Source organism: Schistocerca americana, chromosome 3, assembly GCF_021461395.2.
Source record: "Schistocerca americana isolate TAMUIC-IGC-003095 chromosome 3, iqSchAmer2.1, whole genome shotgun sequence".
Taxonomy (NCBI): domain Eukaryota; kingdom Metazoa; phylum Arthropoda; class Insecta; order Orthoptera; family Acrididae; genus Schistocerca; species Schistocerca americana.
Genome location: NC_060121.1, coordinates 346,199,990 through 346,213,534, shown reverse-complemented (window position 1 = coordinate 346,213,534; position 13,545 = coordinate 346,199,990). Strand labels below are relative to the sequence as shown.

At 43.6% G+C, this 13,545-nt stretch overlaps 1 protein-coding gene across 1 annotated transcript in view; it reads right to left on the bottom strand.

Moving 5' to 3' along the window:
* Nucleotides 1-13,545, bottom strand: part of LOC124607403 (integrin alpha-PS2-like) — a 431,869-nt gene that overhangs the window by 262,649 nt on the left and 155,675 nt on the right. Inside the window, exon 2 of the mRNA XM_047139727.1 lies at nt 9,616-9,743. Within this exon, the coding sequence (XP_046995683.1) occupies nt 9,616-9,743 (128 nt within the window). The remainder of the gene's footprint in view (nt 1-9,615; nt 9,744-13,545) is intronic.

Sequence of the window (13,545 nt, the reverse complement as noted above, 5' to 3'; positions counted from 1 at the left end):
GTAAAAATCGTAGAGGGAGACTAAGAGATGAATATAGTAAGAAAATTCAGAAGGATGTAGGTTGCAATAGTTATTCAGAGGTGAAGAGGCTTGCACAGGATAGAGCAGAATGGAGAACTGCATCAAACCAGTCTTCGGTCTGAAGACCACAATAACAACAACGAGCAGATTCAAATGAAAACCTTAAAAGTACAATAAAAGTCCTAAAAAGTGTAATATCGATTTGGCAGTTGGCACGAGTTATCCTTATGTTTCAACAAATTACCAACAGTTTGCAGCCTTTTGTTGCATCACGCAAAGGGAAGTTGTGTCAGTGAACAGACGGCCACTCCATTGTCGACTTGCACCGCGTTGGAGCAGTGGCCTGTGGTGAAGCTGTTAAAGCTGTGGAAATGCGTCTTAGCATGAAAGCACTGTACGGTAATTTATGAGTGTCCCTGCGCCCAGTGTACGAGTCGTGCAGGAAGTTTAAGAGTCGTAACTTCTGTGAAAGACACTCCGCGCCCGGGCCGGGAATACCGCGTACTGACGAAAGGAAGCAATGCTGCAACGAAAGAGAAGGGAGGCGTATTACTGTAAATGAACAGCCACTGTTTTGGATGTTACTGTCCGTGATGTGCTGCGTATCAGTATTGTCTCCTCAAGATGGATGCCACGTTAGATGAATGCTGACTTGAGAGATAGTCGCATTGGTGCCTGTGATAAATATGCAGATCGAGGCCAATGAATCTCTTGACAGAATTGATATGAAAATGAAACCTGAAACGAAGAAATCGATAAAGAGCTGACGCTATAGCTCCTCGCCAAAACAAAAGCAACGACAAAAAAAATCCGCACTCAACCATCGGCAGGTAAATTTATGTTCACTCTCATTTAGAATGCGAAACGGGTCATTTTGGAGTATTACATGGAGAGGGGATTAACAGCGACCAGTAATTTACATTAAAATCTGCTACGAAATCACCTCCGCCTCGCAATCAGGAGGAAATGACGAGAAATTTCTGACTGGAGAAGTTTTGTTGCAGCAAGACGATGCTCGTAACCATACAGCCCGTCCAACCGTAGCTACAAGACAGGTTATGAAATATGAATGTCTCAAACATCCACGTCACTGGCCTGACCATGCCCCGAGTGACTTACGTATGTTCGGATGGCTCAAACAAGAGCTAGGTGGAAAGCATTTCAGAGGTGATGAAGAGGTGAAAACGGCACTAGAGACTGCATCGACAACCGAAAGAGTTGTTCTCAGAGTTATCCACACATTTCCGAAACTGTGGAATGCATCCATTACATGTTATGAGGACTACGTCGAAATGTGACATACCTGTACTTGTTATGTATTACCTCATTTGCATATAAGTAATTAATTAATGTTTTAATTTGAGTTACCCTCTTAAAAAGGAGATTGAGTCTGTATGGTCATGAAATGGAGATAAGAAATTTTGCCAAATGATAATAAATCAAGACCTTGCACTGTCGACAGGCGTTGATGTATACCAACGGGGACATTTGAAAATGTGTGCCCGACCGGGACTCGAACCCGGGATCTCCTGTTTACATGGTAGACACTCTATCCATCTGAGCCACCGAGGGCACAGAGGAGAGACTGCAGGGACTTATCCCTTGCACGCTCCCCGTGAGACTCACATTCCCAACTTAATGTCCACGCACTACGTTCGTAGTGCCCCTACCCATTACACTAATTACTCCCGGCAGACAATCTTACCGAGTCCTGTAAGAGTTCGGGCGATACGTGTGCATCTGCACAGAAGAAGGAGGTCAATGGCCGGTTAGCCTTAACTATATATGGAGATGGTATCTGTTCTTTCGGACATGTCCGCGGATGCACACGTATTGCCCGAACTCTTACGGGACTCGGTAAGATTGTCTGCCGCGAGTAATGAGTGTAATGGGCAGGGGCACTACGAACGTAGTGCGTGGACATTAAGTTGGGAGTGTGAGTCTCACGGGGAGCGTGCAAGGGATAAGTCCCTGCAGTCGCACTATCCGCTGTGCCCTCGTGGCTCAGATGGATAGAGCGTCTGCCAAGTAAGCAGGAGATCCCAGGTTCGAGTCCCGGTCAGGGCACACATTTTCAACTCACCCCATTGAAGTATATCAACGCTCGTGGCAGCGTAAGGTCTTGATTATTTGATTCTAGAGCGCTGTGTGGTCACCGATGGTATCTGTTCTTCCTGACATATAAAGAAATTTTGCGTTTCGCATGTCACGCGGGTGGAAAGCTGTCTGGTGACAGATCCAGCTGAGGAGAGATCAGCGCAATGGATGCATGTTACCTTACGACAGCTGAACAGACACCAAACAGCGATACTGACGAGTCACCCACCGAAGTAATATTGCAGATGTTCGATTGATTTCTGGTTTCCATTCGATCGATACGTTCAAGTGACTGTATTACGTTTCTCGGAATTATAAATTCATAAATTTCGTAATTTGTATCTGAAAAGACGACAAGAAAACGCCACGTTTAAAAAATGTATCTTTTCAAAGTTGTAAGAACCCCTGGACTTTTTATCTCATGGAGGACGAATCTTTTTTTACACGGATCTGTCACAGGAATTGTTGAAAGAGAACAGTTATTTGACGCGGTATTGATGGCACTAAACTACTACCCCTAGATATTTTAATTATAGAAGCATTACGAAAGAAATCGTTTGCTTTTAGCAAATTGCTCCACAGTTGGGCAGAGCGCGTTTCGGTTGCCTGAGGCGACGACTAAGTAGCAGCAGCAGGCAGCAGGTTTGTCATTACGGCCGTCCGCCTGACCTTGGTCCCAGCAATGGAGGGACTCGGGACCAGAGAGCTCTCAGCGTACCGCAGCAGCAGCCCGCGAGGCTCAGAGCTGCGAATTTGTGTGGTGGTCATGTTGTGTCGAGCGGTGTCGTTATCAGATGGAGCTAATGGGCAACCGGTAAACGATGCGTCTCGAGATGGAAGTGATTGTGGGAGAAGCCGACTCTATAACCCGAGATCGCCAAGCAGGAAGGACTTCAGCCGAATTTTCGTGTGGACTTTGAGAGACTGGCCAAATTTTCCGCAGACAACAGCTGCCCGTCAATCACGTCACCTGACTTTGCTCTGTATGCACTTAAACGAACACACACAATTTAGACTTTCAGATACCCTATTTGATCAAAAGTATCTGGATACCAATTAGTGGTGTGTCTACCCTTCGCCATTATGGCGGCTTGCAATCTGCTGGAGACACTTTCGATGAGAAGCTTGAATGTCTGTGGAGCAATGGCAGCCCATTCTTCCTCATGAGCCGAAACCAGAGAAGATAATGGAGTTCAACGCTGGAGTTCAGGTGCGAAGTCTACGTTCTAACTCATCCAAAAGTGTTCCACTGGGCTCGGTTTGAGACTTTGGACAGGCCAGTCCATTTCAGGAATCTACAAACCATTACCACCCAGATGCTGCTTTATGACAGATTGCAATGTCGCGTATTGTAAGAACAACGCCTCTTTATTTCACTGTTGGCACTATACACGATGGCAGGTAACGTTCTCCAGACAACCACCAAACCCTTTCATCGCATCGCCACAGAGTATAGAGTAATTCATATCTCCAAATCATGCGTTTACAGTTGTCCACTGTCCAGTGGCGGTGCTCTTTACACCACCTCAAGCTTCACTTATCACTGATTACAGGAATTACGAGGAGCTGCTCGACCATTGCACCCTATTCTCCTTACCTCCCTACGCCCAGCTATTAAGATAGCTGGACTGCTGAAATCACTTTGGAACGCACGAGTGATTCCTTCCGCTAGTTTAGTGTGATTTTATTCAACAGCCGGCCGGCCGCTGTGGCCGAGAGGTTCTAGGCGCTTCAGTCCGGGACCGCGCGACTGCTACGGTAGCAGGTTCGAATCCTGCCTCGGGCAAGGATGTGTGTGATGTCCTTAGGTTTTGCGGTGACTGTTGCTTCGCGTTTCCACTTGACAATAACATCACCAACGCTCGGCTTGGGTAGCTGTAGAAGGGTTCAAATGTTCCTTATGGATTTGTTAGCCACGTTAAATCCAATGACAAGTCTACTTTCGTAGTCCCTAAGCTCTCCAACAGTCCCATTATGCTACCACAACTTCTCTACTTAACAACACAATACTCGCTGCCTCTTTTTATACTAGCGGATACGGCTGTCGCAACATCTACTGGTCAGTTTCGCATTACTTAAGTGGGTCCGGATATTTGTGATCAGCTAGTGTACGTGTCTGGACCATATTGTCCCAATATTAACTTAAACCTGTCCCCCTGTCCCGGTTCTGACCACAGTTTGTGGGATGTCTTCCTTGGTTGTAAGGCAAATGCCAGAACAGAAAATCCCACCAAAATATCCTAATTGGGACTCCCCCTGCTCCATTATCAGTTCGCCTCTTTTTTGGCTCAAATTACGCTCACTTTGCAACGAGTCAGAACTTTAGCAGCCCACTCTCCTTTTCAAATGTCCAATACACCTTTTATTAAACTGTGACGTCATGTCTGATCGATAAATCTTACGAATACTGGAGACGGTTATTTTAATGTTTGTTTCCGACAATCGGACGAGAGTCAGGGGAGGCGTTTACGTCCATATAAGTACACGCGTATTGAATTTTTTATCCTGCGCGTGAATCGGCCTACGCACTGCTTCCTACGCTTACAGGGATCTATATTTAACGACAGTACAGGAATTATGAAAGTCACTCAATTGAAGTTTATTTATCTTTGAAGAAGTGTATAGCCTCTGGTCTGTCACACCTAGTCCCATAGTACACATTCTGTCTAGCCACAACGAAAAGATTCACCTTGTAAATTACGTTCAGAAATATTTAACTGTCCCTCTAGCCCACTCAATAAATGATATGACTTCTTCCGATACCCAATAATATCGGCGGTTACCTTAACAGTGTCCAAATTGCCACGTGGTATCTGTGATTGGTACTCGCGTAACATTCCACATTTCTTTTTTCCACTTATAGCTTCCGCTGTTACACTTATAAACGTACCAAATTTCTCCCACGTTCACATAAAGACTTCCTCTATTCATACAACTTTTCTAAATCATAAACTAGTATTTCTTTGACGACTTCAACTTTCTCAGACACTTTCGCCGCATCCCGACCGTCGCCCTCGGCCGCTCGTCCAACTCTGACTGTTTCTCCTCCCGTCCCCCAAGCACGCGCAATCTAATAGAGGACTTCCCGCCCGTTGGCGCAAGACTGCTCCATCTTGAATCTTCTAGAAGGCCACCTATATACTAGTTACCAGAAGGAAGTGACTGTGGCCGATTGTTACTCGCAGTAAAGTATCGGTAACTGCACGATTGCAACTTTAGGCAGGCCACTCGCCTACGCCACAGGTTAGTCTTTCACGACGATGAACTGCTTAGTTCCCTCTGATAATTGTACAGTTCGCACAGTCTTGTCGTCGCCGCCAGTCACCTGAAACTCAGCCTGTTCCTATCTTGACCTTCGTGGGAAAACTACTACCGAAATCCTTCCGAACGTTTTATACAGAATGTGCTTCATATGCCAATCGTGTAAAGGAAAGCGACCGCGTACGATATTTTAGTAGAAAAACCAACTTCCGAAGACTGACGCGGCACGTGATACTTTATAGAAGGAAACAAACAGTTCCCAAAGAGTTAAGAAATAAGACAGCTGTAACCCCAGAGCATACTGTATCTGTCCTTTTTCTGTCACTTTATTGTCACGAGCGCTTCGCGAAACACGGAAGTCTGAACATAATTGAGGGTAAAACTGAATGTAGAGTACACTTATTCAGTTCAGGTAACTGTACGGGTCTATATTTGGACAAATAACTGCACATTTAAAGAGTATATGTGTAAATCCCTTCAAGGGTACGACACTGAAAGTATGGTATATCCTCTGGCGGCCGTCATGTTTTCCGCAGACTTCACGCAATGTGAATAATTAGGTGGCCTCTCAAGAAGACATGCAGTCATCCATCGAGTATAACAGGGGATAGCTTTTGCTAAGTGGCGATAAATCAGCGCTTCTAATATATTATTTGATAGCAGATTAAAGCAAATGCCATTCACACATGATTAGGTGTTTAAGTATGGGGGCAAATGAAACATTCTATTGCCAAGCAGTATATGTGTGCGACGAGAGGCAGAATTAGTAAAAGATTGACACATAGTTCTTTGCTCTGGAAATAATAAGAACCGTCCAGAAAAAAATACTTTAAATACCAAGAAATCTGAACTCTTTCAGTATTTACTGAAGGGGTATCCATCTTTGAAGTTAGTAGCCATTAAGCTTTGGGGACCATCTCCCGTCTCTGTGTAATGTATGTTAGATATATTATTCTGGCTCTAATAAATTTATGATGTGATATGAAACTACAGAAAACGTTTTCTGTACTTTAGTTTCGAACCATATAATGTAAAAATCACGATACACTTCCATTTTAAAAGGATGCCTCAGTGGGCTATGCAGTAAATGAGAAACGATTTTAACGATCTGTGTAGTATTAAATTTATTATACAGGGTGCGGCAGCGTTCATAGTAGGATATTAAAAACACACCATCAGGCAGTAACTGAAATTTATTTATTACCTCTTACGTCAATTAATAGTTAAAGGTATGCCATTTACTAATGTCTAAGTCATTGTCCATTGCGTGGATTACTTTTTGAATATGACTCCTGTCAAATGATGCCCCCTCTGCACAACACATTCATCTAGGCGGCATTGGAAGCTTTCCATAACTCGTAACGTATTCCCTGGGACATTCCTGACAGCAGTTCTGATGCGATCCTTTAACTCAGGAATGGTGGCCAGAATTTGCGTGGATTTCTTACGACAGACATTTACCGGTAGAGTAATTTCCCGTTTTACTGACATTTCCTGGCCACTTCGCTCACCTGACCTTTCATGTGCAGACTTTTTCGTTTGGGACTACCTGAAGCAAGAAGTGTTCCGAACACGCTGTGCCACCATTCCTGAGTTGAAGTCCCAGGGAATACATTACGCCGTGTTACGGAAAGCTTCCACCGCCGCCTAGATGAATGTGTTATGCACAGGGGGTATCATTTGACAGGAGTCATATTCAAAAAGTAATCCAGGCAATAGACAATGACTTACACATTAGTAAATGGCATACCTTTAATTATTAATTGACATAAGAAGTAATAAATAAATTACAGTGACAGCCTGATGGTGTGTTTTTAATATCCTACTATAAACGCTGTCGCACCCTGTATAGCGACTAATCCCCAATAAAATACCGAACACTGCAATACTGATAAGTTTTTGAACAATTATTACGAAATAATATTAGTAATACTATGTCACAAGACCAAATATTTACTTCATTCAGAAAGGAATTGTCTGCACGTTTCCATCCAGATTTTTACCGTCTCCCGCTTCTCACGTAACTACTGTTGTCCACTGTCTCCTTCTGTATTTGCTGGAAGTATTAGCATCTGTAACATCATCTTCACTCCTACTTTTGCAGCAATATCCAATGAGAGAAATCGCCGGTAGTTCTGGCTGTGATATTTCAAACCACATAGTTTTCCTACAGTTGTAAAGAAAATTTTGAAAGTTGGGTTATTAGGGGATGGAGACCAGACAGTGAGATCATTGGTCTCATCGGATTAGGGAAGAACTGGGAAGGAAGTCGGCCGTGCCCTTTCAAAGGAACCATCCCGGCATTTGCCTGGAGCGATTCAGGGAAATCACGGAAAACCTAAATCAGGATGGCCGGACGCGGGATTGAACCGTCGTCCTCCCGAATGCGAGTCCAGTGTTTAACCACTGCAAAATTTTGAAAGTGCGGAGACATAATCAGCATTTATAGCCTGTAAGCATTAATGGTAATTTTAGTGTATTATGGGCTTTTTTTGGATGATTAAATACTTTCTGATATAGCGTTAGTCCAAAATATATTAGTGTTGTAGTAGTATGGATACAGGGGGAGGGGGGGGGGGAGGAGCATATTGATGCGGATGTGGAAGTTTGAGAGACCGAATCAAGGGTAAGTACGTACGTCCAGCGATTACTGACTGCGATTTGTCAGGATTTATTTTGATGTGTCGGAGGTTACACATTGAGATGAATCTGGTGGGACTGTTGAGAAGCTTGGAAGGTTGGCTGGAGGACAAAGAAGGCGGTGTCGGAGGAACATTGAAACAAACTGATGAAGGTAGGTAGCAGGTCCTGTGTACATGAGGTACAGGAGGGGATGCATAGCTGATACTCGGAGAATTCCTGCAAAAGGAGGATAGACTGGATAGGCTTGAGGGTGACAGAAGAGGCGTTGTGTTTCAGAAGGAAGCTATGTCAGACGTAATTGACTGGAAGTGCATGTATTTGTAGTCTGAAAAGAAGACCGAACGCCATACCTGGACAGTAGCGTTTTCAAGATACACAGAGACAATAAGCCGGCCGCTGTGTCCGAGCGGTTGTAGGCCCTTCAGTCTGGAACCGCGCGACTGCTACGGTCGCAGGTTCGAATCCTGCCTCTGGCATGGATTTGTGTGATGTCCTTAGGTTAGTCAAGTTTAAGTAGTTCTAAGTTCTAGGGGACTGTTGACCTCAGGTGTTAAGCCCCATAGTGCTCTGAGCCATTTGAACCATTTGATTTGGAGACAATGAAGTCGGAACAGCGTTTTTCTCAGTTGTAAGGAAAGGCGGTGTGAATAATGTTGGGCTCAACTTTTGCACGGTATTTAAGTGCTGGGGAGGGGTAGGAGTGTTGTAGAAGTGTGTGAGAATGGGTGGGTTAGGACGGATTGGGGTGCCTTGCTGAAGAAGAAGTAAGGCTACTGAGTCGCTAGGATCAGGTTTTGCTGGGAGGTTTTGTAGGGTTTACGAAACAAAGCGTTTTTGAAAGTCTTTCACCGTTCGCGATAGGAACATTTGTATAGGCTGGCGATGTACAGTGTGGCCAGGATTTGTAGAGAGGAGAAAGGGCTTTCTTTTAGGTGGCAGCAGGCAGTGGATTCATCACCAGGCATTACCCTGTGTTTTCTGGAGAGACTTCACGTAGCGTGAAGACAACTGTCGCTGTTACAATTACTTTATGGCTCTCTATGTACATCAGCGTATAAAATCACCCATCCCAACAGTTGCTCCCAGTCTTCAGTGGCTACACATAACGCCGTAAACAATTTTAAGGGCGCCACTTACAGCACATCTGTTTATGGCTTTATGTGTAGGTACTGAAAACTGGAAGCAATTGAGTGAGATGGGTGAATTGGTACGCTGGTGTACACAGAGGGTCGTGAAATGATAAAAATTTGTAGCACTGCGAATCGTGAGAATGTCTCCACGGTAATGGGCAAAAAGATTGATATTTGTCAAACTATCTAGATGTACTCGTAAGTGCATTGGTACTGTTAACATTAGTGGAGGGAACAAATTTAGGGGCTGGTATACGATAAAACGCGAAAAACTTTATCAAGACCTTTATATGAAGGATGGGTGTTGACATCACTAGAGTACCAATGAAACAGAGTCAATCGAAAGCTTACTCTTTATTGAGAAGAGAAAATATCAGACTGTTAGGCAGCAATTTCTCTGAAGAGCAGTCACACTTAGTGGCAACTAAGAGCCTTTTGGCTGGATAGGGGCGGGCTAACGTACCGTTCCTGTCGAAGGGCATCTGCTGGCAGTAGTCGTCAGCGCGCACGTCGCAGCGGTAGACGGCGCCACCCCTCACCACCCCCGGCTGGTACCGCGAGGTGTCGTCGGCGGGAGCGCCCACCAGCACCCTGCAACAAGACGCACCACCGTCTACACCCACGCAGCAGCTAATCCTCCTGACCTCCTTCTGTGGGGCTACCAATGCTCGCCGTGTAGCCATCGCACGCATGTTTTATGGCTCTAGTAGCTGAGAAACCCGTCATTTTCCGGGTATTAATTTGTCAGTTTTGTATTAGAAATGAAAACAAAAAATGAACTAGGTTTGTCGTGGACTATTGAAAAAAAAATCATTTTCATGTATCTGTGAAAACATCTTTGAAATTATGAAACAACCATGTTGTTGTTGTGGTCTTCAGTCCTGAGACTGGTTTGATGCAGTTCTCCATGCTACTCTATCCTGTGCAAGCTTCTTCATCTCCCAGTACCTACTGCAACCTCCATCCGTCTGAATCTGCTTAGTGTATTCATCTCTTGGTCTCCCTCTACGATTTTTACCCTCCACCCTGCCCTCCAATGCTACATTTGTGATCCCTTGATGCCTCAAAACATGTCCTACCAACCGATCCCTTCTTCTAGTCAAGTTGGGCCACAAACTTCTCTTCTCCCCAATTCTATTCAATACCTCCTCATTAGTTATGTGATCTACCCATCTAATCTTCAGCATTCTTCTGCAGCACCACATTTCGAAAGCTTCTATTCTCTTCTTGTTTAAACTGTTTATCGTCCATGTTTCACTTCCATACATGGCTACACTCCATACAAATACTTTCAGAAACGACTTCCTGACACTTAAATCTATACTCGATGTTAACAAATTTCTCTTCTTCAGAAACGCTTTCCTTGCCATTGCCAGTCTACATTTTATATCCTCTCTACTTCGACCATCATCAGTTATTTTGGTCCCCAAATAGCAAAACTCCTTTACTACTTTAAGTGTCTCATTTCCTAATCTAATTACCTCAGCATCACCCGATTTAATTTGACTACATTCCATTATCCTTGTTTTGCTTTTGTTGATGTTCATCTTATCTCCTCCTTTCAAGACACTGTTCATTCCGTTCAACTGCTCTTCCAAGCCCTTTGCTGTCTCTGACAGAATTACAATGTCATCGGTGAACCTCAAAGTTTTTATTTCTTCTCCATGAATTTTAATACCTACTCCGAATTTTTCTTTTGTTTCCTTTACTACTTGCTCAATATACAGATTGAATAACATCGGGGACAGGCTACAACCCTGTCTCACTCCTTTCCCAACCACTGCTTCCCTTTCATGCCCCTCGACTCTTTATAACTGCCATCTGGTTTCTGTACAAATTGTAAATAGTCTTTCGCTCCCTGTATTTTACCCCTGCCACCTTCAGAATTTGAAAGAGAGTATTCCAGTTAACACTGTCAAAGGCTTTCTCTAAGTCTACAAATGCTAGAAACGTAGGTTTGCCTTTTCTTAATCTTTCTTCTAAGATAAGTCGTAAGGTCAGTATTGCCTCACGTGTTCCAGTGTGTCTACGAAATCCAAACTGATCTTCCCCGAGGTTGGCTTCTTCTAGTTTTTCCATTCGTCTGTAAAGAATTGGTGTTTGTATTTTGCAGCTGTGACTTATTAAATTGATAGTTCGGTAATTTTCACATCTGTCAACACCTGCTTTCTTTGGGATTGGAATTATTATATTCTTCTTGAGGTCTGAGGGTATTTCGCCTGTTTCATACATCTTGCTCACCAGATGGTAGAGTTTTGTCAGGACTGGCTCTCCCAAGGCCGTCAGTAGCTCCAATGGAATGTTGTCTACTCCGGGGGCCTTGTTTCGACTCAGGTCTTTCAGTGCTCTGTCAAACTCTTCACGCAGTATCATATCTCCCATTTCATCTTCATCTACATCCTCTTCCATTTCCATAATATTGTCGTCAAGTACATCGCCCTTGTATAGACCCTCTATATACTCCTTCCACCTTTCTGCTTTCCCTTCTTTGCTTAGAACTGGGTTTCCATGTGAGCTCTTGATATTCATACAAGTCGTTCTCTTATCTCCAAAGGTCTCTTTAATTTTTCTGTAGGCAGTATCTATCTTACCCCTAGTGGGATAGGCCTCTACATCCTTACATTTGTCCTCTAGCCATCCCTGCTTAGCCACTTTGCACTTCCTGTCGATCTCATTTTTGAGACGTTTGTATTCCTTTTTGCCTGCTTCATTTACTGCATTTTTATATTTTCTCCTTTCATCAATTAAATTCAATATTTCTTCTGTTACCCAAGGATTTCTATTAGCCCTCGTCTTTTTACCTACTTGATCGTCTGCTGCCTTCACTACTTCACCCCTCAGAGCTACCATAGAAAGAAATAAGTGCAGTATACAGAGTAAGAAACATGATCTCGGGCAGTTTTTGTACGCTGGGCGCAGCTGCTTCGCGTGTCGAATACACGAATTTGTAAACGTGTTGTAAGGGGTTCATTACTATTCGCTAGCGCACTTGAGCAGATGTAACTTCGATTGGTTGCTCACGCGCTGTCTGCGATATGGAATATCTATGCTGCAATGGAATCGCAGGTCAGAGCAGTGTTGGCAGTAAGTCGAGTTTAGTAGCTCGCAGAGAGCAGTCATGTTTTATAGCTCGCTCAGAGCACTTGAGTTCTGGAGTTCGGACAGGGCAGTGCAGCGCTTGACTTGTGTTGGACCGGTCGTGCTGAACGATGGCAGTGCCTTAGCGATGATGTATACGGTATTAAAAAAATATTATTGTTCTTCGTTGCCGCGCACATATGTTAATTGCCACAACTGATTTAACCACGATTTTAATGTTTAAGTCCCATGTAATTCCCTGCAAAAAATGTTTCAATAATAACTTTTGTTCTGAAGAAAACTTTTGCCAGTCATTTATCTGAGTTTAAAGATTTTACGAATTTTTCCTGTGCATACTCATATTGATTAAACAAAAGAAAATAATTTGTTTCCCTACAAATGGAAATGTAGTGGCCAACACTGCAATGGGCTGCGCCAAAAATTTCTTGTAGGAGCAGGTATATAGATAGCGTTATCCGGCGACATAATTGTGAAGTAAGAATTTTTCCATCTTATTCAGGATGATTTCACAGGGCCATGACGCAGCGCTGCTGACGTGAAGCTTATTAATCTCGATATGCAGTCAGTCTTTAATGGAAGGTCATATTAAAACTTGAAATTTTTGTTATTGGAAAGAAATTTCTCTATTCGGGACTTAAAAGAGATTTTTCTGTTGGGAGGTTGCACTAGCTGTGGATATTGTAATTATTTTTCTGTTGTGAGGATGCACTTGATAACATATGCGCGCGGTAACAAAGAACAATAATATTTTTTTATTACCTTATACTACATCGCTCAGGCACTGTCATCGCTCTGCAAGACCAGCCCAACACAAGTCAAGCGCTGGACTGCCCTGTCCGAACTCCAGAACTCAAGTGCTCTGTGCGAGCTATAAAACGTGACTGCTCTCTGCGAGCTACTAAACTCGACTTACTGCCAACACTGCTCTGACTTGCGATTCTATTGTCGCATAGATGTTGTATATCGCAAGCAAACCGTGAGCAATCCATCGAAATTACATCTGCTCAAGCGCGCTAGTGAATAGTAATGAACCCCTTACAGTGTCTATGGCAACGCCTCTTCGTAGCTCTATAGCCGTTTGCGCTTCGCAGTTGAAAGCTGTCAAAAGTGCTGTCGGATTCAGAGATTTCCTTAATCTGACTCGACTGTAGGAGTGTCTTAATAGTAAGGAATAAATGTATTAAAACTTCATGCACTATGTGGCATTTTTTCCGAGTATCTCATTGTTTATTATGACATCACATATTTTTGAACTATGTGTCATAGAATGATATAATTTGTAGGTACATTTAGC